The sequence below is a fragment of the Mastomys coucha genome, unplaced genomic scaffold, assembly GCF_008632895.1.
Source record: "Mastomys coucha isolate ucsf_1 unplaced genomic scaffold, UCSF_Mcou_1 pScaffold7, whole genome shotgun sequence".
NCBI classification, from domain to species: domain Eukaryota; kingdom Metazoa; phylum Chordata; class Mammalia; order Rodentia; family Muridae; genus Mastomys; species Mastomys coucha.
In genome coordinates this window covers 97,762,053-97,787,252 of record NW_022196913.1, presented here as the reverse complement: position 1 = coordinate 97,787,252, position 25,200 = coordinate 97,762,053, and the positions used below count along the sequence as shown (strand labels likewise).

At 43.4% G+C, this 25,200-nt stretch overlaps 2 protein-coding genes across 13 annotated transcripts in view; one reads left to right on the top strand and one right to left on the bottom strand.

Annotated features, from left to right (window-relative positions):
* Window positions 1-4,604, top strand: part of LOC116082752 — a 43,063-nt gene extending 38,459 nt beyond the window's left edge. For 8 of the 9 annotated variants that reach the window (XR_004115413.1, XR_004115410.1, XR_004115412.1 and 5 more), the window contains 2 exons: window positions 4,010-4,158; window positions 4,238-4,604. Coding sequence is in view for 3 of the 9 variants with exons in the window: in XM_031359671.1 (XP_031215531.1) it covers window positions 4,010-4,158; window positions 4,238-4,383 (295 nt within the window). In the remaining 6 variants the exon portion in view is untranslated. Of the gene's footprint in view, window positions 1-2,181; window positions 2,371-4,009; window positions 4,159-4,237 lie in introns of those variants that run through there. The other variant, XM_031359672.1, reaches the window with a different exon arrangement.
* The window catches only part of Nsmce2 (NSE2 (MMS21) homolog, SMC5-SMC6 complex SUMO ligase), a 222,794-nt gene that overhangs the window by 42,265 nt on the left and 155,329 nt on the right, over window positions 1-25,200 (bottom strand). The window contains exon 5 of one of the 4 annotated variants that reach the window (XM_031359669.1): window positions 10,533-17,297. The exons of the other annotated variants lie outside the window; for them this stretch is intronic. Coding sequence (XP_031215529.1) covers window positions 17,296-17,297 — 2 coding nt within the window. The 3' untranslated portion in view covers window positions 10,533-17,295. Of the gene's footprint in view, window positions 1-10,532; window positions 17,298-25,200 lie in introns of those variants that run through there. 4 annotated transcript variants of the gene reach the window in all.

Genomic DNA, 25,200 nt, shown 5'->3' with positions numbered 1-25,200 from the left:
CTCTGCATGTTTCTACCTTATTTGACTACCGGTCTTTGAAGACCATAGCTATTCTTACTTTCCATTATCTCAGGTCACTACCGTGCAATCCCTGTATGGTTTGTAGTTGCTCACTCTGGGGGCCAGGAGGACTTGGGGGTAGAAGCAGAGAGGAAGGGTGTATCAGGAGCATCAGTGCTACTGGACGGTAGCCTGAATCTTACCTCCCTCCATTAGCTGACTTTCTCTGACTCTTTAATCTATTCTTCAAAGCCAATTTCTACTCACTGATCAAGAAGAGCTTTCATTATATATTCTCCTTCATCACCAGGATGTCTCCTTTGTCCACAGAGGAACGTGGGGCCCAGGGAAACTCTTGGGGCTGGTCTAACACACAAGGAGCTGAGAGTCGGGGGTGAAGAAATGTCTCTTCATTTGTGTGGTGCTGGGGATGTAGACAAGAGGAGTTGCTGGCAAAGCTGAGCTGTCACTGAAGGCTCAGATTTGGCACATAAGCTTTCGTTCAGGGTTTTACACATGTAGGACTGTATTCCCAGCACTCAGGAGGCTGAGACAGGAGGATCATGAATTTGAAGCAGCAGCCTGGGTTATGCAATGAAACTCTATTACACACCAAAAAGGAAAGGTAATTGAGGCTGAATGTTCATGTCACTGGTAGAGCCTTCCATCCCCAGTACCCAAAAGAAGAAAGAGGAGGAATAATAGAGAACTAGGTTAATTCTAAAAAATTACAAACTTATAAAATTTATAAAAAATTATAAACCAATTCTTTACTGTTTTCTCTCTGTAACTGACTTTTTACCAGAGCTTGGTTTTCCTATGATCAGGGCTTAGCTCTACTTCTCTCCATGCATACTGCTGCTTAAACACCAAGTTCAGTCCTGTGCCAGGGGCTTTACACATCCTTCACTTGTCCGTTGCACTTGCTGGGTTCTTTGCATTCTATTTGTGTTGCTCTCTTCTGGTTCAGCTGGAAGTCACTTCCTGAGAAACTTTTCTCCCACCCTTTAACAGGCCCCTCATTCTTCATTACACACATCAGCAGTCTCCTGACTGTCCCAACCTATCTGGCCACTGGGCAGAAAGCTATTGTATACTCCTTGCCCTGAAAACAGTGCGTTTGCCTTTGCCCTACCTAGTGTACCTTCTACCACCCCAAGGTGTCACTGATGTGTGTAGGCACCATGGTTGCAGAAGGGATTTAGAAGAGAGAGTTCCATTAACCCTGGGTAATTCAAGGCACTCAGTTACAAAGCCACATCGGAAGCATCTGCAATGGCATGTGTATTAGTCAGGGTTCTCTGAGGTATGGAACTGAAGAATCACAACTTGCCCAGCTCCTGAGACAGAACAAGTACATCCTTTGAAAAGCATGGGACAGGGACACGACTGTTCATTAAACATTTCAGGAAGTTTTTAGAAAAGTTGAGATTATTCTTTCTGTGATCCTATCATTATCTTATTTTCAAGATCATAACCATTTCTTAATTCTGTTTTACCACTTGGGTTCCCATGAACGATTCCAAATTTCTTAATTTCTAAGTAACATATTTGGCTCTTCAGATTGTTTCCAAAGCAGGCAGGGAACTCCCTCAAGACTACAGCTGACAATCCCATAACCAGGAAAGACGATGAATGCTAATCACCAGAAAAGCTGCAGTTTACAGGAAAGAAACGGGAAGTGCTGACATATTGCACAACACCCCAAATAAAGCAGGGCTTAGTAACAGAGAGGTACACACAGGCTGACAACCTCATCACGAATCCCTGGTGACATCATAAACTATGTGGGACAAGTTCTGTTTTAAAGGTTATTTTTAATTATGTGTATATGTATGCGCATATGCATGTGTGTGAGTGCTGATGCTGGGGAGTGCACAAGTGGGTTTCAGATCATTAGGAGCTAGAGTGACCGTAGCTGTGAGCTGCCGACATGGGTGCAGGAAACTGAGTCAGGTCTTCTTCCAGCAGTATGTGCTCTTAACTGATGAACTATTTTTCCTGCCCCAAATTGATGTTTTTATTGTCTATGTATTTTCCAAAGACTGGGGGGGGGGCAGTGGACCCCTTTCTTTGGAGAGCTAGATAAGAAAATTGAAACATAAATTCCCAGATTTTACAGTGATTTTGGGCTTCATTTTAATTTCTTCTCTTTCTTTTCCTTCCTTTCCTTCCTTCCTTTCCTTCTTTCTTTTCTTCCTTCCTTCCTTCTTCCCTCCCTCCCTCTCTCCCTCCCTTTCTCCCTTCCTTCCTTTCTTTCTAAGACAGGGCCTCACCATTAACTCTGTCCTGGAATATTCTATGTAGACCAGGCTAGCCTCCAAATCATAGAGAATGCATGACTCTATATCTCCATTGCTGGGATTAAAGGTATGAGCTGGTCCCAACTGCCCCTGCGCCTTATTTTTTACTTATATTTATTGTGCACATGCTCGTGTGCTGGTATACATCTGAGAGTGAAATGTACATGTTTACAGGGGCTAGAAGATGAACTCGGGTGTGATTTTCTTGGCAGTAGGGCAGCCTGGCTATCGAGCTTGGAAGATCATGTTTCCACCTCTTCAGCACTGGGACCCTAAGCTTGTGCCACAAAGTCTGACTTCTTTTACTATATGGGAGCTGGGTACCTGATTCTGATCCCTGCATTTGCAATGAAATACTTTACTGACTGAAATTTTTCCTCCTTCTTCTTAGCCTGGGTTTTAAGTAAAACAATTACATGAGCTAAAGGGATTTTTCTCTGGTGTCTGATCCCACCAAACACTTGAGGACAGGAATTTCTTTTTTTTTTTTTTATAGGTACATTTAAGTAGATCATGTCTCAATTTTACAGAGTTATATGCCATACAGAATTTTGTTTTATATATATATATATATATATGTGTGTGTGTGTGTATGTGTGTGTGTGTGTGTATAGTTTTATTTTTTATTAGATATATTCTTTATTACATGTCTTATGATTTCTCCTTTCCCAGTTTCCCCTCCAAAAAACAAACAAACAAACAAACAAACAAACAAAAACAAGAACAAACCCCTGTTGCCTCCCCCCTCCCCATGCTTGCCACCCCACCCTCTCCCACTTATTGGCCCTGGCATTCCCCTACACTGGGGCACAGAACCTTCACAGGGCCGAGGTCCTCTCCTCCCATTGATGATTGACTTTGCAATCCTCTACTATACACATGCTGCCAGAACAATCAGTCCCACCATGTATAGTCCTTGGTTGGTGGTTGAGTCCCTGGGAGCTCTGAGGATACTAGTTAGTTCATATTGTTCTTCGTCCTAAGGGGCTGCAAACCCTTCAGCTCCTTTGGTCTTTTCCCTAACTCCTTCATTGGGGACCCTGTACTCAGTTCAATGGATGGTTGTGAGCCTCTACATCTGTGTTAGTCAGGTACTGTCAGAGCCTCTCAGGAGATTGCTATATTAGGCTGGCTTGGAGGACAGGAATTTCTTTAGCTGGCAAGGACTTGGTAGATGAAAGGAACTGCCTGTGTTTGCTGCTACTGCTGGGACTTAGATCCAAGTCCTATGCCAGGGGACAAAAATAAATGCCTCAGTGGTCCCTAGAACACCCTTTCCCCATTACACAAAGATGGCAAGGAGGAAGTAAGCAGGCTAGCTGACTGGACTTCCAGCTATTCTGTCAGAGTCAATCCAGTTTCTGCTGCTTGGATACTCTAACATGCTGAGAGATAGCACGGGCTTTCCCCTTTAGTCAATATGAAGCCACCACTAAGCCATATTCTTTACTTTTACTATAAGTGGTTACACATAAGGCATTGCATAAACATGTTTGGTTAGTGGTTACATTGCAATCTAGCAGTAACTATGATGCAGATATTTAGTGCCTTAATAATTGAGTGGCAAAGTTAAAAAAGTGGGCTTCAGGAGGCCAAAGTGAGCCACAGTGACTCATTCCTAGGGCCACCCTGACCTGAGCCTTCACTGAGATGTGCTCTTGAGAAGAACCCTGGCACAGAGAATGACAAGATGTTTACCTTTACAGGTTTCCACTAGTGAGGAGCCACAAAGAACAGAAAACAAAGGTACTGGCTGGCCTTCTTTTAAAAACTGTGCTGAGATCAGAATGCACAAGCACACTGGTGCTGTACCTAACAGCCACTGCTCTCACTTGCTGGCCTCCTCAGGCTCCAGGTACTGCTCCAAACATTAGCCACAGATTATTCCTTTTAGCCCCCATGACAATCTTATAATGTCCCAATTCTCATTTCAGGGATGAAAAGACCAAGGAGCGGAAAAGGTTACATAACTTGCCGCCTCTCACAGTTGGTGGGCTGGAAAAGGAACTCCCTGCTCTCTGACTGCAGTCTGAGTGACGCATCGTCTCTACTTGACATTTTGGGGCTCTGTCCCAAATAAGTACTCTGTAGGGTCTTAACAAAATGGTTCCCATATTTTTCTGATGTTTCACATGGCTAATTACACAACCAATTAGTTTCCCAACCTAAAGATACCATCTACTATTTCTGCCTCTACTTAAGTTCATGGTAGCGATGAAAATGAAATCAGCCCCCAGCCTACATGTTTATCATCTTTTGGAGGTTCTCACAGGACAGATTTCCTGCTTAAAAACCTTTTAGCCACAGACTGCTGCTTCTTGTTTTGACAGTCCAATCTTATTAGATCATGTTCTAGCACAATGTGGGCCTTGCTCAATACTCTGAAATTTCAGACCTACCAAAGCTATGAGCAACTTTTTGATTGAGAAGTCCACGACCTCATGTGAAACCGGAGTCATGGGAATTGGAAGAAATGCACAAAACCCCTGCAATGGTAAAGTGAAATATGACAATGGTGGAATGATGTGACCCACAGTTCCAGGAGACATGCTTCCTCACAGTCATGACTACATGACAGTGTCTCCAAGGACTCCATGTGCTGGCCTGCTCTCAGCAGTGTTCAAGTCGCCCTCATGTGGTTGGCAGGTGGCCAGAGAATGATGAAGTGGTAGGAAAAGGCCAGATTTTGCCTATGGAGGATAGATAGCCCGAATGGAACCAAAAGAGGGGCTGACCATACAACGGGGTGAGAAAAAGGCGTGTAAGAGGTGGGGGCAAATGGCTTACTGATCCAGTGATTTGCAAAGATTTGTTCACATTACCTCTGTACTATGGACTCATGACTCAAGTTTTCAAGCCCGTGGAAGTGAAATGGGTATCTTGTTTTCCCTCTAAGGCTCCACATTCTTTTCCCCACATACAGCCTATAGCCTCAAACCTACCAGCGGCTAAAAGGGGATGACTAAGGACATGGTTAGCATGTGCAGCTGCTGGGAACCACGGAGCAGAGAGTGCTGCCCTGAAAAGGTCAAAGGGTAAAGAGCTGTGACACAGAAAGACCAGCAGGTAGGGATCGTCTTCAACTGTGGACGAGGACCAACCAAAGAATGCTTCCCTTAGGATTTAGACTCTGTATTTGGCACCCTGTTAAAATTGGGTCAGGAGTATGATGAGGAGAATTTGTGTTTTTCACTTTTATTGTAGAGAAAATGGCACAGGGCTCTGTAGGAACAATGCTAAGCCTGCATAGAGGAAGTAGGCCAGGCTGAAGCTACTTCAAGGTGGAAGGGCCAATGAGCGACCTCCATCTCACTGATTCAGACAGCTTCTACATGGCAGCCTGTGTTGTCAGAGACAGTACTGGAAGAAGTTGGAAATGCTGATTTTGATGTGAATCCTTCTAACTAGTGTATGTTGCAACCAACAGTTACATGTGTATACAACTCCCCTGGCCAACCCAAACACATCTGTGGCTGGAACCAGCACATTGAGAGCTGGTGTCTGACCTTGGTGACCACAGTGATGACTCTTAACCCTTACAGCACGGAGAGGAAACAAGCACCGGCTTGTGTTCCATAAAATCACTTACGCCGCTGCTTGGTCAAAAGACTCTTTGTAAATCCAGCCTGTGGGACCTTCAGAGAGGTCCAAGAAGGTGATGGGCCTCTTTCGCTAACAGTGCCGCGCCTGTAGCTGGTGACAGAGGTAGGTATTTTGAGGTCTTTGGGAGAATTTAGAAAGGTGTCAGTCAGGAAGATGAGGGGTTTGGTGGCTTCATACTGAGTTATGACCACCTGCTCTGAGTTCTCCAATGACTTATTTAAAACTGCAGGGTTTGTTTCTTGTTGCCATGAGTGCCAAAGGAGTCCAACAGGCATGTCATATGGGGCTGTCAACTCGCAGCTCAAAAGGTCTCCTGGAAAATTTCATTTGGCTACAGAGAAAACTGCATTGCCCTATGATCTGACACCTTATGAAACAGAGACCAGGCCTGGCTGCTGGCTTGCCCACTGTGCCTATGATAAGCCAGACATTTGGCTACTGCCATGCTTCCCAAGCCCTGTCTCCTGTCAGACTTCTTCTTTTTTTTTTAAAGTCATCTTAATTTATACATATGTGTCTGTATTAATGTATTCAGGTGCCTGCAGAGGCCAGAAAAAGCTGTCAGATGCCCCAGAGCTGCAGTTACAGACCATCTGAGGTCAGTGCTTGTCAACTGAACTCAGGTTTCTGCAAGGGCAGCAAGGAGTGCTCTTAACAGCTGAGCTACTGCTTCAGGTCCCAAGACTGGCAGGCTTCGAAATCCACCATATCGTGTGGTGTGCGACTAGAAGGAAGGAAGGAGGTGCTTTCTAACACATGAGAAAGAGAGAGAGAGAGAGAGAGAGAGAGAGAGAGAGAGAGAGAGAGAGAGAGAGAGAGAGCGAATAGACAGACAGAGAATATAAAGGTATTGCTATATTGCTCAAGTTGGCCTAGAAATCTCCATCCTGGTTCTGCCACTTGAGTGCTGCAAGTACAGGTGTGTGTCACCAAGCAGGCTTGGAGGCCTCCATTTTAAAAAGGAGAGAGAGAGCTGCTTTTCTCTAGCATGGAAGTAATAGACACACAAACTGGAGCCAGATGTTATCCTCTTGTCTTCATGTTAGGTGAGAACTGACCTGGAGGGATCTGGGCTGGGCTGGGAAATGGGCCCTCACCAACAGTGGCTGCTCTGTTAGAGCCTTGTCTTGTATATGCCAAGGATAGTATTCATCCTTACCAGGCCCTGTGTACTGTAGGCACTATGAACACCTCACTTGTGGAGGGCAAGTGAGATGGAGAGGCTAAGTGTGTTGCCGAGCATCCTACAGTGACTAGTGGAGCAAGAATTCAAACCTGCATATTCAAACCCCAGGGCCTCTGCTCTTTTATGAATTCTCCTTCCTAATTTTTGTACTTTTGTGTGTTTGTTTGAGAAGGGTTCCTTGTATGGCCTTGGATGTCTTAGAACTAACTCTGTAGATCAGGTTGGCCTCAAACTCACAGATTTGGCTCCCTTGACCTCCCAAGTACTGTGTTAAAAGGTGTGTGCCAACACCACCTGGCTCTCTTTTATGAATTGTTTAAAGATTCATTCTATGTACATGTTTCTCTAGGTGAGCTTATGTCTACCATGCACATGCAGGAGCCTATCGCAGCCAGAAGAAGGCTCCAGTTCTCCTGAAAGTGGAGTTACAGGTGGCTGGCAACCTTTGTGTTGCTGGGAACTGAACCAGCATTCTCCACAAGAACAGTGAGCTCTCTTAACTGCTGAGCCATCTTTCTAGCACCCTAGAACTCTGTGTTAACAATGCTTAGCACAAGAGAAACCTCTTAAAATTGAGTGCCTATCAAAGTAAAGGATCTAATGGAAGATCAGACTACCTGCTATAAACAGGAGGCCCAAGGCTTTCTGCTCTGACACTTGGGGAAAGGATGTGCTGTTTCCCACTTTTACACAGCCACCACGCACCCCCCCCCTTTTTTTGGTTTTTCAGGGTTTCTCTGTATAGCCCTGGATGTTCTGGAACTTACTCTGTAGACCAGGCTGGCCTCAAACTCAGAAATCTGCCTGCCTCTGCCTCCCAAGCGCTGGGATTAAAGGCATGCACCACCACTGCCCAGCTTTTTACCCAGTTCTTATGGGTCTCATAGAAAATGATGCACCCAGGGGAAAGATACAAGACATTTCAGGGTACACATTTGATCTAATAGGTTTGGAAGAGGGACAGAGTTTCTGTGGGGCTGTGGGGTCCCAAAAGGAGAAGGTGATGGGAGGGGAGGCAGAAAACAACTGTTTCTTTTAAAATGGAGTCTAATTCCTTGGCTTTAGCCCTTGAGCCTGGCTTTGGGACTAAGCTTATGTAGGACTTTCTAAGAATGCCCCATAACAACAATTGGGGTGAGCGCTAACTGATAATGCCTTGTCAGGGTTGTCTGATGGTTTTTGTACTGATGGCTCCCCAAGAGTCTATTTGCTCTAAGACTAAGCTCCAACAATAACTATACAGTGGACAGCTTAATACTGTGCTGAGGAAAAGTTTATACACCAAAGCACAATGTTAAAACTTGGCCAGAAAAAAAACTTAACTGCTCATTGGTACATGCATTCCTAAAGTCCAAAGCTAGGTGAGCACTCCCCTCACTTATTTAGGTTATGCTTCTCTTTAATCAATTACTCTCTGAGCCCTGCTCAGTGGTCTCATGCATTCCCATTCCTCACAGCACAGGCTCTCACCCTCTATCACCCTCACCTCGACCCTAACCCTCTCTTGAGCTGCAGGTCTGATTTCTCAGCTGCCTTCAAGAGACCTCACCCCACACCAGGAATTCCAGGGTAGCTTTTTCCGACCCAGAGCTGCCCCTCTGCTCAGTATGCTGGCTCACACCTGCAATCCCAGCACTGGGGAGGCTGATGGGGGAGCACTGTTGTGAGTTTGCAGCCAGACTGGGCTACACAATAAGTTCCAGGCCACCCTGAGCTAGAGTGAGTTTACTTAAAGTGGTTTAAAAGTAGCCTTTGCTGTCACACATGCCTGTCCTCATGTTTCCCCATGGCTTTGGCTTCCCCTGAGCTTACATTTCCACAGTGGTAAAATGGCAAAGCCACTGCTTACCCCTGCAGACTTGTCATGATGACTAAAGCAAGTAGTACATTAAGTTCCTCAGCTCAACAGCAGGCATATCATTTCTGCCTGTATTACAGCAGTGCCTTTATTACTCTCTGCCCCGGCTGGCTCCACTATCACTCCACCCTCTGAGCTGGAGAACTCAAAGCTATCCTTGCCTTTAGAACTCTTCCCATGTTCCCTTAACTTAGTGGTCCCTATGTCCTGTAAACTGTCCTTAACCAAGTGGTCCCTATGTCCTGTCCACTGTACTTAACTAAGTGGCCCCTATGTCATCCAGTGTCCTTAACCAAGTGGTTCCTATGTCCTGTCCACTGTACTTTTAAAAGTCTTGGGTCAGCGAAATGGTTCAAAAGGTATAGGTGCTTGCCCTCAAACTTGCTGACCTGAGTTTAATTCCTGCAGGTTGTTCTCTGAACTCCATGCATACCACTGCTGCTTTCTTTCGCTCAGGCCCTCATTTTTGCCAATATGTCATCTTCTTATTCCAGGGTTGTTATGGTTTAGCCAGTCACCAAAGTAATCTCTACTTTCTGTGTGTACTTGTGGAGAGGCTGGGTTATCTTCCTATATCCTTCTCCACCTCATTATCTTTTTCCCCTAAGATGTCAAATTCTCATCAAGTCTGGAACTTACCAACGAGGCTAGATTTGCTGGCCAGAAAATCCCAGGGATCTTCCTGTCTGCACCTTCTGAGCCTTGGGAATACAGACATGTACCACCATGACTGACTTTTTTACATGGGTGCAAACCATCTGAACACAGGTCCCCATGCTAGCACAGCAAGTACGGAACTAACCGGGACACCTCTCCTGTCCCCACGGTCATCTTTTCTAAAATCATATAGATTATGTCATCCCTCTACTTACACCCTGTCCTTGGTTTCCATAGGTAGTCCACATCCATACTTACTGTGGGGATGGATAGCAATGGACATTATTCCCATGTGCTTGTCAGGATCTTTACTATTCATTTAAACATCACAATGTCAATGACAAATATAACTATCCTTGTTTTACAGATTTGTTAAAAAAAATGTGGGCAATGAATAGCTACAGATAGAAGCCCAATAACTTGCCTATGGTCTCAATTTGTCAGATTCTTAAATTTATAAAAGGTTTGACTTTGCCCTGTATATCAATCACTACAATGAATTGTATCTCTTTTAGAACATAAACTCTGTAGCCAAAGAACATGATGAAAATATCACAGAAGTCAAAGAAAAACTGACCACTTGGTGAGGCCAAGCACAGCTGATATTTCTTTTAGCAATGGAAAGAATGCTCCTTCTTGGCTCACAGCAAGCAGATACAGGATCTTGGGGCTATGTTATATGAAAATGTTACCTTCAAACACTAGATACAATGAAATCTTACACTGGGAGACAAGAGAAAGCAATAGGAAGCTGAGGTCAGCTGAGAGGAACAGCAGGCTGCCCTCTTTGGAAACTCAGATGGGATTACCCTCACCATCCACATTATTCTTTGTTTTATTCTCTTTTCTTTTGTTGCTGGGTAAGTACAAAATGATTCTGTGTACAGCAACTGGAGTCAGGACACAGCTTAGGGTAGTTACACTATACCCTAAATACTTAGAAATTACCTACATAGTCAGAGGGGTAGAAGCCAGTGGTCACTTATATTTGCACTGTTGGTGGCCAGCACCGTGCTTTGCAAATAAATAACAGACAGCTAAATAGTAAGACTCCAACTTTATTATTACTATTATAATTATTGTTATTGTTATTATTATTATTAACAGCTCATCTCTTTCAATGGTTTCATGAATTTCAAATCAGTAATGTATGAATTAAGATTGTCTGGCAGGGGCTGGTGAGATGGCTCAGTGGGTAAGAGCACTGAAGTTTTGTGAGTTGAAATCCCAGCAACCACCTGTAATGAGATCTGACACCCTCGTCAGGTGCATTTGAAGACAGCTACAGGGTACTTATTTATAATAATAAATCTCTGGGCTGAAGTGAGCAGGGACTGACCGAGTGGGGTTGACAGGAGTGAGCAGGGTTGACCAGAGCAAGCAGAAGTCCTAAAAAAAAGTCAATTCCCAACAAATGAAGGCCCACAACTATCTGTACAGCTACAGTGTGTACTGATATACATAAAATAAATAAATTAATTAATTAAAAAAAAAGATTGTCTTGCAGGTTTTCATTTTGTCCTGCAAAATAAGCTGACTTATTTCAATAAGCCTTCTGCCTGTTCTTCATATTCTACCTTGAGGTTTGGTCTTAAACAAGCAACTTGACTTTGGGGGAGTCCACTCAGCTCAGAACATCTTGTAGAACAAGGAGCCTGTCAGTCTCTATAGGCTACTACTGTGAGTCACAGCTAAAGTGCAGGTCCACGGGTCACTGCAGCTGCTCTGAAAGCCACCTCATTTTCTGGTCTGTCATAACCAGAAACAGGAAACTGAACTTTTTGTATTTTGGTTTTTGCCTCTGCCCTTAACAAGCACTCAGCAATGTTGGAGTCTTTAAAAGTGGGCAGGGAGACTGTGGACCGGTTTAGTGCTCCAGGAAAAACACCCAAGTAGTGAGCATTGTGAGGCTGGATTCTTTGGTCCAGTCCTTCTGGAAGCAAAGACACCAAAATCGCTTCCCAGTTCCTGAACAAGGGGCTTACACAGAGGCCAAGTGAAGTCTAAAATCAATTTTGCTATTCCCAAGCTTGTGATATACACGCACACACAAACACACACCCTTCTACCAAAGTGCATTTCAAAATCAGACAGCCCTTTCTTTGCAAGCTCTTCTCCCTTGCCTCCCTTGGAGACAGTGTCATTTGCTTTAGATAAAGGCTTATTTCAGATAAAACAGAGAACTCAGGTGCCTACTATCTCCTAAAAGCTCAATAGTCATTAATAGTTGTTCGTTCTGTCCTTAGTTTTTACTACAATAGTTTGGTAGGGCTTGTGCCATCTGGGCCTTGTAAGCTCTGCTCTCATCTCTTTTCCTTCCACGCTCCCCACCCCTTCCAGTCATGAAGTGTGTCAGGCTGACTCCCACACCACAGCTCAGACTCTTGTGTGGACTGATTCCTGAGTTTATCCCAGGTGCTGAGAACAGTGTCTGGCACATACATAGCAGACTGGCAATGGCTATGAAAGGAACACACTGGCTTGAATGATAAAGCAGTATCTGAAGAAAATGGAGCTCTGGACTGCAGAAGTCCTTGTATGTGTCTTAGTCTCACATGGAAGGACTCTGTCCCTTAACAGCTAACAACTTGTTCCTGCTGCTCCAGGAGTGAGTTCATTCCGTGTCAGACTCCACCCCCATGTCCACAGGGTAGTGTAGTAGAGTAAGGAGATATTATTATTCCTTATCTGGAGAAGATAGCCAAGTCTAGAGAGGTTAGTCTGCTAAAGGGCACTGAGACGGACACCAGGAGCCACTGGTCAGAGTGGCATCGATTCCAATGACATTGGGGATAAGGTTTACTGCAGCTGGTGGCACAGGCTTCTCTTGAAGGTGAATGTCCCCTTTCCTAGTGGCCTAACTGCTGAGGGTGTTGCTAGTTCCTACGTAACCCTGTCAAGTGATGAATGGAAGAGAGTAAATGACACAAACCAGAGGCAAAAAGGAAAGTCCCAAATATCTTATTCCTTTGAGCTCATATGAGCCCAGTTAATCATTGTGGGGCAAAAAAATGACTTTTAAAATGTTCAAGTAATGTTACAACCTGAAGCTAGTAGGTAATGTAAGACTGAAGCCAGTAGGTCATTTAAGACTGAAGCCAGTAGGTCATATAAGGCATTACCTGCAGCCAGGTGATGCTGGTTAGGATGTTTACACTGTCCATGCGTGACCAGCTGGAAGGTTCTTCTATCCACAGTAACCTGTCCTCTAGGAATCATGATAGCTGTCCCTCCTGCAGGAAGCTTTGTAGCTCAGCCCTATCCCCCGCCTGTTCTACTTCTGGCTTGGTCCAGGGCCCTTCCTGCCTACTTATATTTTCCTCCACCGTTAACACCAGCTGAACGTCACTACTTCCCTCTCCCATGCACTTAAATATTGGGACAGTGTCCTTTGAATATATGAATTCCAGTGTCTTGTAAACATTCAATAAAGGACTGTCAAATGGGACAGTGCCACCATGGGAAAGTGTTGATAGCACAGTCTTTCAGGTCACTAATATGCCTTGTCACCTTTGATTTGGCTTAGCCTGAGATCTAAATGGCATGGCCTTGAAGTAAGTCAGTTCCTGCAAAAGAAAACTAAAATCTGCTCAGATAACAGTTTTCAGGTTATGTGATATTTTCTTAAATGAATGCTTGCTTTATAAATCAAAAGTGCTTCAGTCTCAACATAGCAAACTCTCATTATATAAAACACTGCAGGGGTAACTTGTTCTTTTGGGGAGCTCCTTTCTCTTTTGGAGAGCGGTGTGTTGACAAGTGCCTCCTCTCTGAGTAAGGGACCTGGTAAGGAGAAGCCTGTATCAGCCAGAATATTTAAGCCCACTTGAGCTTCAGTGTTCTCGGACCTAAAAATGTAAAACATTTGTGGGCGACACTCTACATCTTTTAAAGGTTTACTTTCAAGATAGTTCGCTGGGTCACAACAGAGGAGCTATCAAACAGAGGGGGAACCAACACATTCCTTTTCAGTTGCATAGGTTATTCCTAAAATACGCTGTCTTTCAGCAGGGAGTGGAGCGAGGGCGGGCCACTTACGGATTTCAGGAACAACTGTTCCGGGTTATCATGCTGGCTCTTTACCACCTTCCTGTCTTAGTCCAGGCTGACTAACAATGAACTGAGGTGTACACTCATCAAGAAGAGTCATTTAAAAAGCCACCCTGCTTACTCTGAAGTGATTCTGACAGGGATCTTAAATTGGTCACAAGAGACCACATACCAAGGGGTATTGAAATGAATCATGAATTCTCTGGGTGGGGCCCAAACTAAAACAAAAAAACAAAAGAAACCCACAAATGAGTGGTGTAGAGTCACCATTAAGAATCCCAGGTCATGCTCACAGTATGCCCTTTAATTCATTTAAAAGAAACACTGTATTTATTTTAAATTCTGTGCACAGCCCTGTGTGGGTATGCAGGCCTGGGTGCAGGTGGCCATGGAAGCTAGAAGGTGGTACTGGATCCCCTAGGTAGAAGTTACAGGGAACAACAGAGTGAGCTATCTGACAATAGGAGCAATGTTTGTTCCTCATTTAATTGTTCAAAGAGCCTTGCCCATTTTTATGGGTAGGCAAAGTACTGTGAGGACTGGTTAGCTCCTAGAGCTACCTAGCTACTGAAGTGTAGCACCAGAATTGGAAGCCTGGACTCAGACAGGACACTTGATTTCAATTGCTGGTTCCCACATTCAAACCAGCTTTCTTAATCCACCTCAGGTTTGCCCCTATCTGTGAAATGGGCATATTAATAAAGCACTCTCAGAGGGCTGAGGTAAGTGTGAGTGAACTAAGTTAAGGAGCTTGCAACAGTGCCTGGCATCCAGTCAGCATTAGTTTTGCAATTACCTGACTTCAAAGGCCAGGCTACTTCTTCCACATCAAGGGTTAATATTACAAAGCATACGTATTCATATTCCAATACACTGCATAATTGCTTTACTTATTGGAAGCAATCAGGGAAAGTCTTGTAATTAAGGGATTCACCCTCGTTTTCACCATGTGCCACTCTGGAATACTTTTAAGAATAAGACCCAATGAACATAAAATTTCCCTAGACTCAGAAAAAGAATTTCTACTAGAAAATGGAATAAGCTGCTGAACTCAGGGCATGGTCTACCCAAGTGGTCACTTAGGGGCAGATGAAAGAATTGCTTCTGCGAGTGCATGGTGGGGATAAACAGTGAGGGAAGGTCTGGGGCACTGCTGAGAGCTCTCCTCTGGACAGCAGGCATCTGTTGCAGGAGCACAGCGGTAGTCACAGCATTGCAGACACTCACCTTAGCTGGAAAGCACACAGCTCAGAATGGAGCAAGCAGCAAGTGCATGTGCGTGTGTGATAGAGAAGGAGGGAGGGGAAGGGGGGAGAGGGAGACAGAGAGGAAGGCAAGAACCCTCATAGAACAGGGGTCCAGTAAAGTGATAACAATTTCTTTGAGCCAGTGACTACAGATAACAATGTTTGTAGAAAGGAAACAAGATACTTGCTCAGGCTCTAAACATATTCTTATTTTCCATGTGAAATAAGAAAACCAGTACAGGTAACATTCCTTTTTTATTTCAATTTCATAATAGAAAAAAACAAGCAAAATTTCAAATCCATTTTTGTTCCACAGAAGCACATTTGATTATTTTGTTACAGGAACAAATGAATCTGCTTTCCTCAGCCATCATTCCCTCCTGTGAGAATGTGAGGGAAAGGAGCTTGACGCTTTCTGTAAAGATTGCTGCAAGGAAACTCGGAATCCAATGAAAAATAAACTGTCAGCAGGCTTCCTAATGTGGGTACGCTCTCGCTATACAGCCCTCTATAGCCTCTCTCGGCTCCTATACCTCCTCCCCACCACTCCTCATAGGACATAGAGAAACAGGGAGCCACCATATTCACTATGTCAGGTCACAGACAGACGGGTGTTGAGCTAAGGGTACACTGGATATGGCAGGCAAGCATTAAGTTTCATTACAGCTCACTTGAAGGATGACCATATCATGCCAGAGGGCTATGGAAAAAATGAACCGGGAGCCTGTGCACAGCTATTCGCACGATCTTAACACACGGTCCAGTTCAACAAGCGCTTGCCATCATTTATCTTATAGTTACTTGAGGGCTAGTCACTCTAAAAATCAGAAGCAAACCACAATTGCTACTAACATCATGATTACTATCTAGCTCCTCTGTAATAGCTCTGAAGGCACATGGTCCAGGGTTAGCCGGTCACCCAGGATCCTTAGTAGCTGGGATGTGCTTGCTTCAGACAGAGCAAAAAAAAGAAAAACAACAAAAAAGAGAATTCATGAAAGCTTACACCAGCTTAAGTGTCTAAAGTTGTTGCCTCCCATTACTTTGGGGTGGCAGAATTCAAGTTCTGCCAATCAATCTAGTTATTCTTTGGAAGTACTCCCCAGCTGATCCAAAGGCCTACCACAGTAAGTTGAGGAGCAGATATTCTTTGGAAGCACTCTCCAGCTGAGCCAAAGGCCCACCACAGTAAGTTGAGGAGCAGATAGGTAGAAACTAAGAAGGAGGAACTACCTACACTTTCTCTTTTCTCCTTGGTCCCCTGCAGGCCTTATGCAAACAGTGCCACATGCAGTCAGGAATGCACAGCACACAGGAAGCTTAGCTCTGGGTGAGGCTCTCTATGTGCCAGTGAGGACGACTGGTCTCCTGTGACGTTATCTGTCCTGGGGGGCTTTCGGAGGTATCCTGAGACTCTTTCTAGAGAAAGCATCTTCTACATTTGGTTGGAGATTCTTCTTCTCTCCACTAGCTCCCTCCTCACTGTGAAACTCACCCTTCCAAGCTGCACATGCTGTTCTCTCCTTGACGTTTTACAATTATGAGCAGACTAGGAGCTCCACAGGGTGAAGAGAGAGACGGCGGAGAAAACATGAGAACCAGACAGAGGTAAGGGCTAACAAGGGCAGTGCTTTTAACTGGGGACAAAGGACATGGAGGCAAACAAGTCAGAGAAATGTTCTTTTTCTCCCCTCTGCAGTCAGATCCTAATGTCATCACAGCAACAGGATAGTCAAGAAAGCCCAACCCATTTTAAGTAGTGTCAGGTGACAGATTACTGGCCACACTGAGAAGCAGAGCGGTGGAGAAAAGGTTTCCTGTGCTATAAACCACCTTTAATCTCAACTGATAAAACCACAAGAGATACACGTTGCCACTCTCTAGTGTAGTGACACCATACTGTGGATTGAGCCAAAGTGCTGTCTGGATTATCTAGCAAATGTCACATAATAGCACTTTAGGACGAAGATAAAGAACACTGCAGATGAATTCATACTGCAAAACTAATGTCCCAGGTGAGGGTGTTATCTTCATCCCAAGTCATTTTACTTTATGCTTTTTTTCAAGTATAACTTCATGAACAACATTTATCTGGTAGAGAACTATGGTTTTGCTTCAGAATTACTGGTTAATCCAGTAATATGTGGTGGTTTCTATATGAAAGTATGAGATTTAAACTTCTGCCCAAGTTAGTAATATAAACACCACAATATTAATCCATCAGAGAAATATAAGGCAAAACAATGAGACACTACTTCACACCCACTACAATGGCTACAGCAAGGACAGGTAGTAACAAGTGCCGGTGAGGACGTGGAGCAATTGAAACCCTCATACACTGCTGGTGGAAATGTAAAATGGCGCCCTCGCTGTGGGAAACAGCCTGGCAGTTCCTAAAAAGGATAAACATAGAGTTACCATATGACCCAGTAGTTGTGCTCTGAGATAAACACAAGAAGTGAAAACGAAAACTCACGTCCACTTGTACACAAATGTTCAAGCAGCATTATTCATCACAGGCAAAAGAGAAAAACAAGCAGAATGACTGCTAGCTCGTGAGTCAATAATGTGACATGTCCATATAATGGGTTAAAAGGCATAAAAAGGAATGTGTGGACACATGCTTCTACATGGATGAAACTGGAAAGCATCATGCTGAGTCAAGGAAGCCAGACAAACCAGACCACATCAACATATTTGTATGCAATATCCAAACGGCAAGTCTACAGAGATACAAAGTCCATTTGCAGTTGCTAGAGCTGGGGAGTTGGGAGAGGTCTGGAAGAAAATGGGAAGTGAATATTAACAGAGGGTTTCTTGCTGTAATTGTTGTTAAGATAGTTGCACAGCTTTGAGTACTTGGAAAATTCTGTAAACACTCTGAATTGGTGAGTTGTATGGTATGTGGTTCTATCAATAAAGCTGACGCAAAACACAGGACATAAGTTAAGAGAAAAGATGACTATGTAATGTAGGGTCCCAGCATCATTGTCTCCTGTCTGGCTCATCAACTATGGACCTGAGGGATGGGCTCCACATCATGGTGGCCTGTCATGTTGAAGATAATCCTGTTTCTATTGTTCACCATCTGTGAGCTGGATAAGTGTACTTTCTTCACTATGTTACTTAACAGAATTTGTGTGGAGCTTTGCCCAGGACAGATGCCCAGTCATCTTCTAGTGAAATGTTAAATGTCCAGCTCAAATACCTATAAAACTGACTGACTCATCAGTAACACTGTGCTATAATGGGGGTGGGGAGGAGCTACTCAGACCCAACTAGAGGCCTTGAAAAAGTAGGCAGTTTCACTTACAATAGGGTTCCTGCTCTTAAACTGCCCAGTTTAAATCTCTCCAATATAAACTTCCTGAATGGGTTTTCTGATGTGGATTAATGGACTAGATCCCAGAGAACTTAAGGTGAAGTAGCACTCTATTTTCCTACTATTTAAGGTCAGAATCCCCACCCCTACCCCTTGTAATGTTTGTCTCTTTAGTGTCTTAACTCCTGCTTTGTAGCTTGATGCTTAGGAGGTCACAGTTAGATTTAAGTAGTTCATAGTTAGATTCTGTCCCAGGCAGACAAAAGCACCATGGGACAGAGTCTAACTGTGAACTTAAATAGCTGTTCAAACTCTGGCAAGCTGTTTGTTAGGTCTTTATTTGTAAAATAAGAGCAACACACAGGGTTGGTATGAGCTCAAACAAACTTCGGATGGCACATGGGTGCAGGTAAGTACTCAGTGCTATAAGCTAGTGTAGAAGTAGGATTAACTTCTATGGGAAGCCTTTGGGTCATTGGAGATACACCCACAGAGGACTGACTGCAGGACTTGGATCTTTTCTGTTCTTCTCTCTTACTCCCTGGCCACAGGCAGGATTTTGCTCTACCACACACTTCTACCACAATGTGCTGCCTTGCAACGGTCCCTAAGCAACAGGGCTCGGCTGTCATGGGGACTGGGACCTCCATAACGTGGACATCCATACTTTCCTCCTATAAGTGACTGTCTCAGGTTCTTGTTACAGTAACAGAGAACACATGCACCCTTACACTCACACATGCACCCCACTGTGCCATACTATGGGTGTATTCAACACGTGTTCACCTGTCAATCTTCTAAACTAGTTCTGCTGTGGTATAGAACATACCTGCAGACGACTGAGCAGAGGGAATGCCTATCAGTCTTCTGACTAGAGCTGAGCTCTTTTCTGGTGGCCTGTGGAAGCAATCACCACTACCTGTAGTACTAGAGACGCAAGGTGACCTACTGAGACCTACTGAGTTTCAACTATTTTTTTTTTGACAAGTAACTTTGAAATAAATAATCTTAATTATTTTCAATAAAATTCTTGTGAAGACAAAAAGGACCCTTGCCCTATTTTTTTTTTTTTTAACAAAATTTCCCTTTCCTAATGTTTCCATAGCCTCTCAAATCTCCATCCTGATAGTATGACAAACACTGAAAATACTAATGTTTTCCTTCAGGGTCCTGACTCTACATTTCTCCAGCCTCCTTAGAAACAGGTGTGCTATGTGTGACTCACTCCTGAAATGTATCATGATGGGGTAATGGATGCTTTCTGGTTCAGACCTGGTCCAAGATCACTCTCACCCCTTGGACTAGCTTAGATGGAGGGGATTCAGGATGGTGGAGTCATACATGGAGGGTGCCCAGGACTCCAGATAACCTCATGGAACTGACATGCCCCTCATCTACACTGAACTATATACTAAACTACACTGAACCTATAGTAATAAGCTATTGACCTCTGGAGTTGTTTACACAGAAGCTTCAAATAAGCACCAACAGGAATTGCTCTAATTAATAAAGCTAGGTAAAAGGCTCTGTTCATTATTATTAGATCTGGTTGGCTACCAGAGTAGTTTTCTCAGCAATCACTATTGGCCTATCCCCTAAACCTCACATATCCTAGATTCTTTCAGCCCCTGGCCCTTTATCATCACTAAGATCACTGGAGACAACTCATCAAACTGGTAAGACACATTCTGGCATATCTTTAGAAACTGCCTGAATATCCCATAAAGACAATGTCTTTCAGTCTGTGTTATTTGTAAAATTTTAGGCCAACTCTCCTTACAGAGTTGACTGAATTAGTAACTCCTACCATATACTTAACTGCTTGACACTAGCAGAATTTATTTATAATTATATCAAATTCTGGGCTGAGAGCATAGCAATTTAAAACTGGAAAATAAAAACTAAAAATTTCAGACAATATTAAATTACCAACCAATATTAGTGGCATGTTTTTTTGTTTGTTTGTTTGGTTGGTTGTTTTTTTTGTTTTTGTTTTTTTGAGATAGGGTTTTTCTGTATAGCCCTGGCTGTCCTGGAACTCACTCTGTAGACCAGGCTGGCCTCGAACTCAGAAATCTGCCTGCCTCTGCCTCCCAAGTTATTTTATTTATTTTTATAAAAATATTTTAGTAGCTAATATTTTCAATGAACCAGTAAATGTTTAAATGCAAACCACAGAGTTTGTGTGTATGCTGAAATTATGAATAGATAAAATGAAACAATCATATGATTACCATTGCTACCCCCTTGGTTTTAATGCTTGTAGAAAGGTTTTGTTCTAATTGTATGTCTGTCTCCCCTTCCCCCCACTCCCCACTTTCCTCCCCATTTTAACTTTCTTTGTACACTACAGTTTTGGTTTGGATTTATTCAGACATTTACTACCTATATGTATCATGGGGAAGGCAGAGCTAATATTTCCTTCTGTTTATTGAGTAGAAGCACACAGAGTGCCTATAAGAGGCACTTCTCTATGTTGCGTACATTCTACAAAATGAAGCATGAGCACCTGAGCTAGAACCTGGCAGCAAGGTGAGTCACTGGTCGGAAGACACTGGCAATCAGGCTATGAACCCATTACCTGACGAATGCTCCTGCAGAGGACTTTTCACTTCATACTTCCCTGGAGTTGGGTGATTAAAGGGCGGTAGTCTAGCATACAATCACCCATCTTGTCTGACAACTTCCTCCTGCGAATCTGTGGGGATGCTATGATATCACATTTCCATCACATGGCCCTGTCTCCTTGGCTAGTTGCTGGGACAGCAGTGGATTCCTAACTTATGCCAACTTTTCTTCTGAGAGGCTGAAACTGGAACTGAGACTCTAATTCAGGATGGATTCTTTAGTTGGACTGAAAGAGGACACAGAACCTTCAGTGGTAAGAGGAAGCCATCTTTTGCCAGATGGCCAGAGAGGCTGGTTTAGAGAGGAATAAAGAGGCAATTCATGGGGGAAAATGCAGGTATTCTAGAAAGAGTGATGACATCTACTTCTAATGCTTGCTTTAGACCTTTTTTTCATGACAAACACCATTTTCCCCAATGTTTAAATTTGTAATTTCATTCTTTTGCTAAAGCTACCCTATGTTAATATCTTTTTTCTTTAGTAATAACTTGGAGATTAGTCTAATTGTTTTGAATATTAAATCCTATTTCCACATTTTAAAAAAGATTTATTTATTTTTTTATTTATATGAGTGGACTGTAGCTGTCTTCAGACACACACTAGAAGAGTGCAACTGATCCCATTACAGATGGTTGTGAGTCACCATGTGGTTGCTGAGAACTGAACTCAAGACCTCTGGAAGAGCAGTCACTGCTCTTAACTGCTGAGCCATCTTTCCAGTCCCTATTTCCATATTTTTATAACACAGGTCTATTAGCAGACAGTGCAACTTTTCTCAATGTCATAAAAACACAGTATCTGTCAGGTTTCATACTCAGGGCTTCTGATTACGCTTCCCAAGTACTCGTCTAAAACTTAGTGATTTTTATAATACAGCCTCATTTTATTCAAAGGTAGAACATCAAAAGCCAACACTCTTTAAACTTCACACACAGACACAAAATACTATCACATGTGTATACCAGCTTTTGTGGTTAGTTTGCATTCAGGGTAGAAACTAACTCCTCTTCTAAACATCAATGGCATATCTGACTCATAAACAAGAAGGCTTTGAAAATACATACTTTGATTGAGACATAGTAATTGGGGCAGCTGGTCTGATTAACAATGGTTAACTGAAACAGGTAGAACATGAACTCACCTCAAATACAAGAATGGCTCTCAGGTTGAACTCAAAAAAACTTAAACTGTATATTCAGGGACTAGGTGGGAGGGAAGTTTTCTGCTCTACAGAGAGTTTAACAGTAGTACTCCCACAAACATCTGGAAATTTCGATGTATACCCCATCATTATTCATTAACAGCTAGTAGGTAGAGCTAGGTTAGGCACTATGAACATAGGAGTACATGACTGATAGGTGCCATGCCAGGGGCATCTACTTGGATGGGAGGTACCTAAATCCTCCTTCTGGTGGGACAGAGTGCTGAGTGTAAGAGAGTAAGCAGGAACAGACAAGAGTGAGAATAAAGGTAGAGAAGGAATCCAGGAATGGAATGGGTACATGTTAATATCCAGTGCTTTCCAAACAACTGCACAAAAAAAGCACACTGAATAAGAATTTGTAGGTTTTCCCCAAGGACCACCTCCCCCACCCCGTCTATATTTCCAATACATTTCATGCACTCTTGCTTATTCTAGAAAGTCTCATCCTGTTCAATAAACATTTGCTGGGGACATGGTAAGCTCTAGGCACTTCTGTAGACAGGGAAGTATGAAGACTGAATTAAGACAAGAGAAGAGTATTTATCCTAAAGAAACACCAGCGGTAAAGCCTGAAGTCCTGATGGACAAAGAACTAACTCAAAAACAGAAAACAGGGAAGTGCTGCATACACAAAGGACAACTGCCAGAGAAAAGGCCACGGCACTGTGTGAGGACATCTGAGATAGACCTAAGGAGCAACAGAATTGAGCTGTGCTTACAGGCTGTAGAGGACGAAGGTTGGACTCATATTGATGGCGGTGCTCTGTGGAGTGGATGATGACCTACTTTAACTGATGTGGGGACTGCAGGAAGAAAAGGGGCTACATTGACACTGGAATGCTCCTGCGATATCCCAAAGAAGAAAGAAAGGAGTGGTAAGTATAAGATCATAGGGAGAGACCTCATTTGACAGCATGAGGGTAGAATGGGAGCTGCAACCATAGCAGCTCCAGAAATGAACAGAGACAGTACAGAAAGGTAAATGTCCAGGAAGACAATCCTGATCAACTGTACTTGAAGTGCAGGTGTAGGAGTTAATAAGGAACCCAAGCAGAGACCACAAAGGGGGAGTGAGAACACTAAGTCATCAAATGAATCAGGGCAGTGGGGCATACCTCTGACCTTCAAAACTTAGAAGGTTGAAGAAGAAATATATTTTGAGCCCAGGGGTTAGATGTCAGTCTGGGCAACACACTAAGACCTTACCTTAAAACAACACCAACAACAAACTCAAAAACAGTGACTGGAAACATGTAAGAGATGGAGAGGCTTAGTCAAGACAGAATGAACACTTGGGCTGACTGTAGCCACGGAACACTTTCTCAGAGAGATTTCACCTCATGTTAGAGACACTCAGGATATTGTGTTTATTCAAGAGTAAGACCTCTCCTTGGAGCAGAAGGAAGAAGAATAATCTCAGCTACACAGAGAATAGCCTCTGTTGTCCTTTCTTTCTGAGGGAGAGACTTGAGTGAGCGTGTAGGCTGAGAGAAAAGGAAGCTGGGCTGACGACTCAGTGAGAGGGAACTGCGAGGAAGGGTCCTGGAGAGGAAGGCTTTCTTCCTAGTTAGGGCATCTATTGAACAATGACTGTCTCTCACTGGGAGAGCTGGACAAAGACATATGTCCCAAGACCGCTATCTGTGGAAGTCAGAGCAACAGGTACACGGCAGTGTGCCATGGGACTCACAGCAAAATCAGAGATGCAAATTCTGTATGGTATTAATCCCATGGTTTCTAACATGACTAGTAAAGTCCTACAGATAAAGGGCATGTATGTGGGATCAGAGGAAGTTCACGCGACACCTGAAGTTCTGGGATAAATAATTACCAGACAGACAAGCTTTTCTTAGATACAAGGGAACTAGAACTGCATCTGAATCCCAGCTTTGCTGGAAATAAATAGAATCTTGGCTTTGAGCAATGTCTTCTGCCAACTGCTCTAGGTCTCTCAGTTGCTTCACCTACCAAATGGAGGGAACTGAAGCTCCAGCGAGACTTAGAGACGTGTGGGCCGTTCAGAGATGTGAAAGTGTCTGAACACTCTGAAACAAACTGAGCAGACCTTATAGACTCATACCCTACCTTCTCCTCACTTCCCTCCTATTATTACTAATCATTAACATGATTATTAATCTATTAGCATGACAACTTTCAGCATGACTAGTAACTTCCTTTTGGTTTCTCAACATTTTATGACCCTGAGAAAAAGCTACAAAGTTACATATTCACAGTAGAGTCAGTGAAAATAGTTTTCCCAGGCACTGAATGGCAGGAAACACATGCTGCAAGCAGCACTGTCCTTGGAGGAAGTTGTGGGACAATGGGAAATGGGGACTGTAGGAAGAGACTCTGAGGAACATTCCAATGGTTAAGGACTCAAGTTTTAGTTAAAACATACCTGCCATACCTGTAACCTTGGACAACTCCAGATCACCACCCAACTTCAGCCAGCTCATCTATGAATTGGGACTAGCTGGGACAATAACCTATACTCATAGGATGACAAGGATTAAATACAAATTTCCATGCATGTGTGTACAAAGATTTTCTAGGCTATTACAGGTACTCCATAAATGACAGCTATAAACACGTGCATGTTAACACACACTGGTGTCATTAATTGATACCCACTGTGTGCCAGACAATGCTGAAAGCTTTAAGGCAGAATAGTACCTGAAATAAAATGTGCATCATGCTACTTAGCCTTTAAAAGAAAGAAGACACTGTCCACCCTCTCTTTGAATTCTCAGGGTGTGAAATCATTCTCAGGAAAGTATGGACACTTAGGAGCTATTGAGAGGGACGAGGAAGGAAAGATAGATGTTGCCTTAGTCCCCAAAGCTCATGTGTTAGAAACACAACTCCAGTGTAACAGAAACAGTGTCAACAGATGGAGCGTTCAACAATTTTCTAGACCAGGAGGGCCCTTTCCCCATGAGTGGATCAACATTTTTGAGACTAGACTGTTATAAAAGTGAGTTCAGCAGTCTGAGTGTATGGCTTAGTAGTAGAAAGCTTGTCTGACATTCATTAAGAACATGGGTTTGATGCCCAGTAGTACCACCCCTAAAAAACAAAACCAAAAAACCAAGAACAACAAAAAATGAACAAATAAACAAACAAACAAACAAACAAAGAT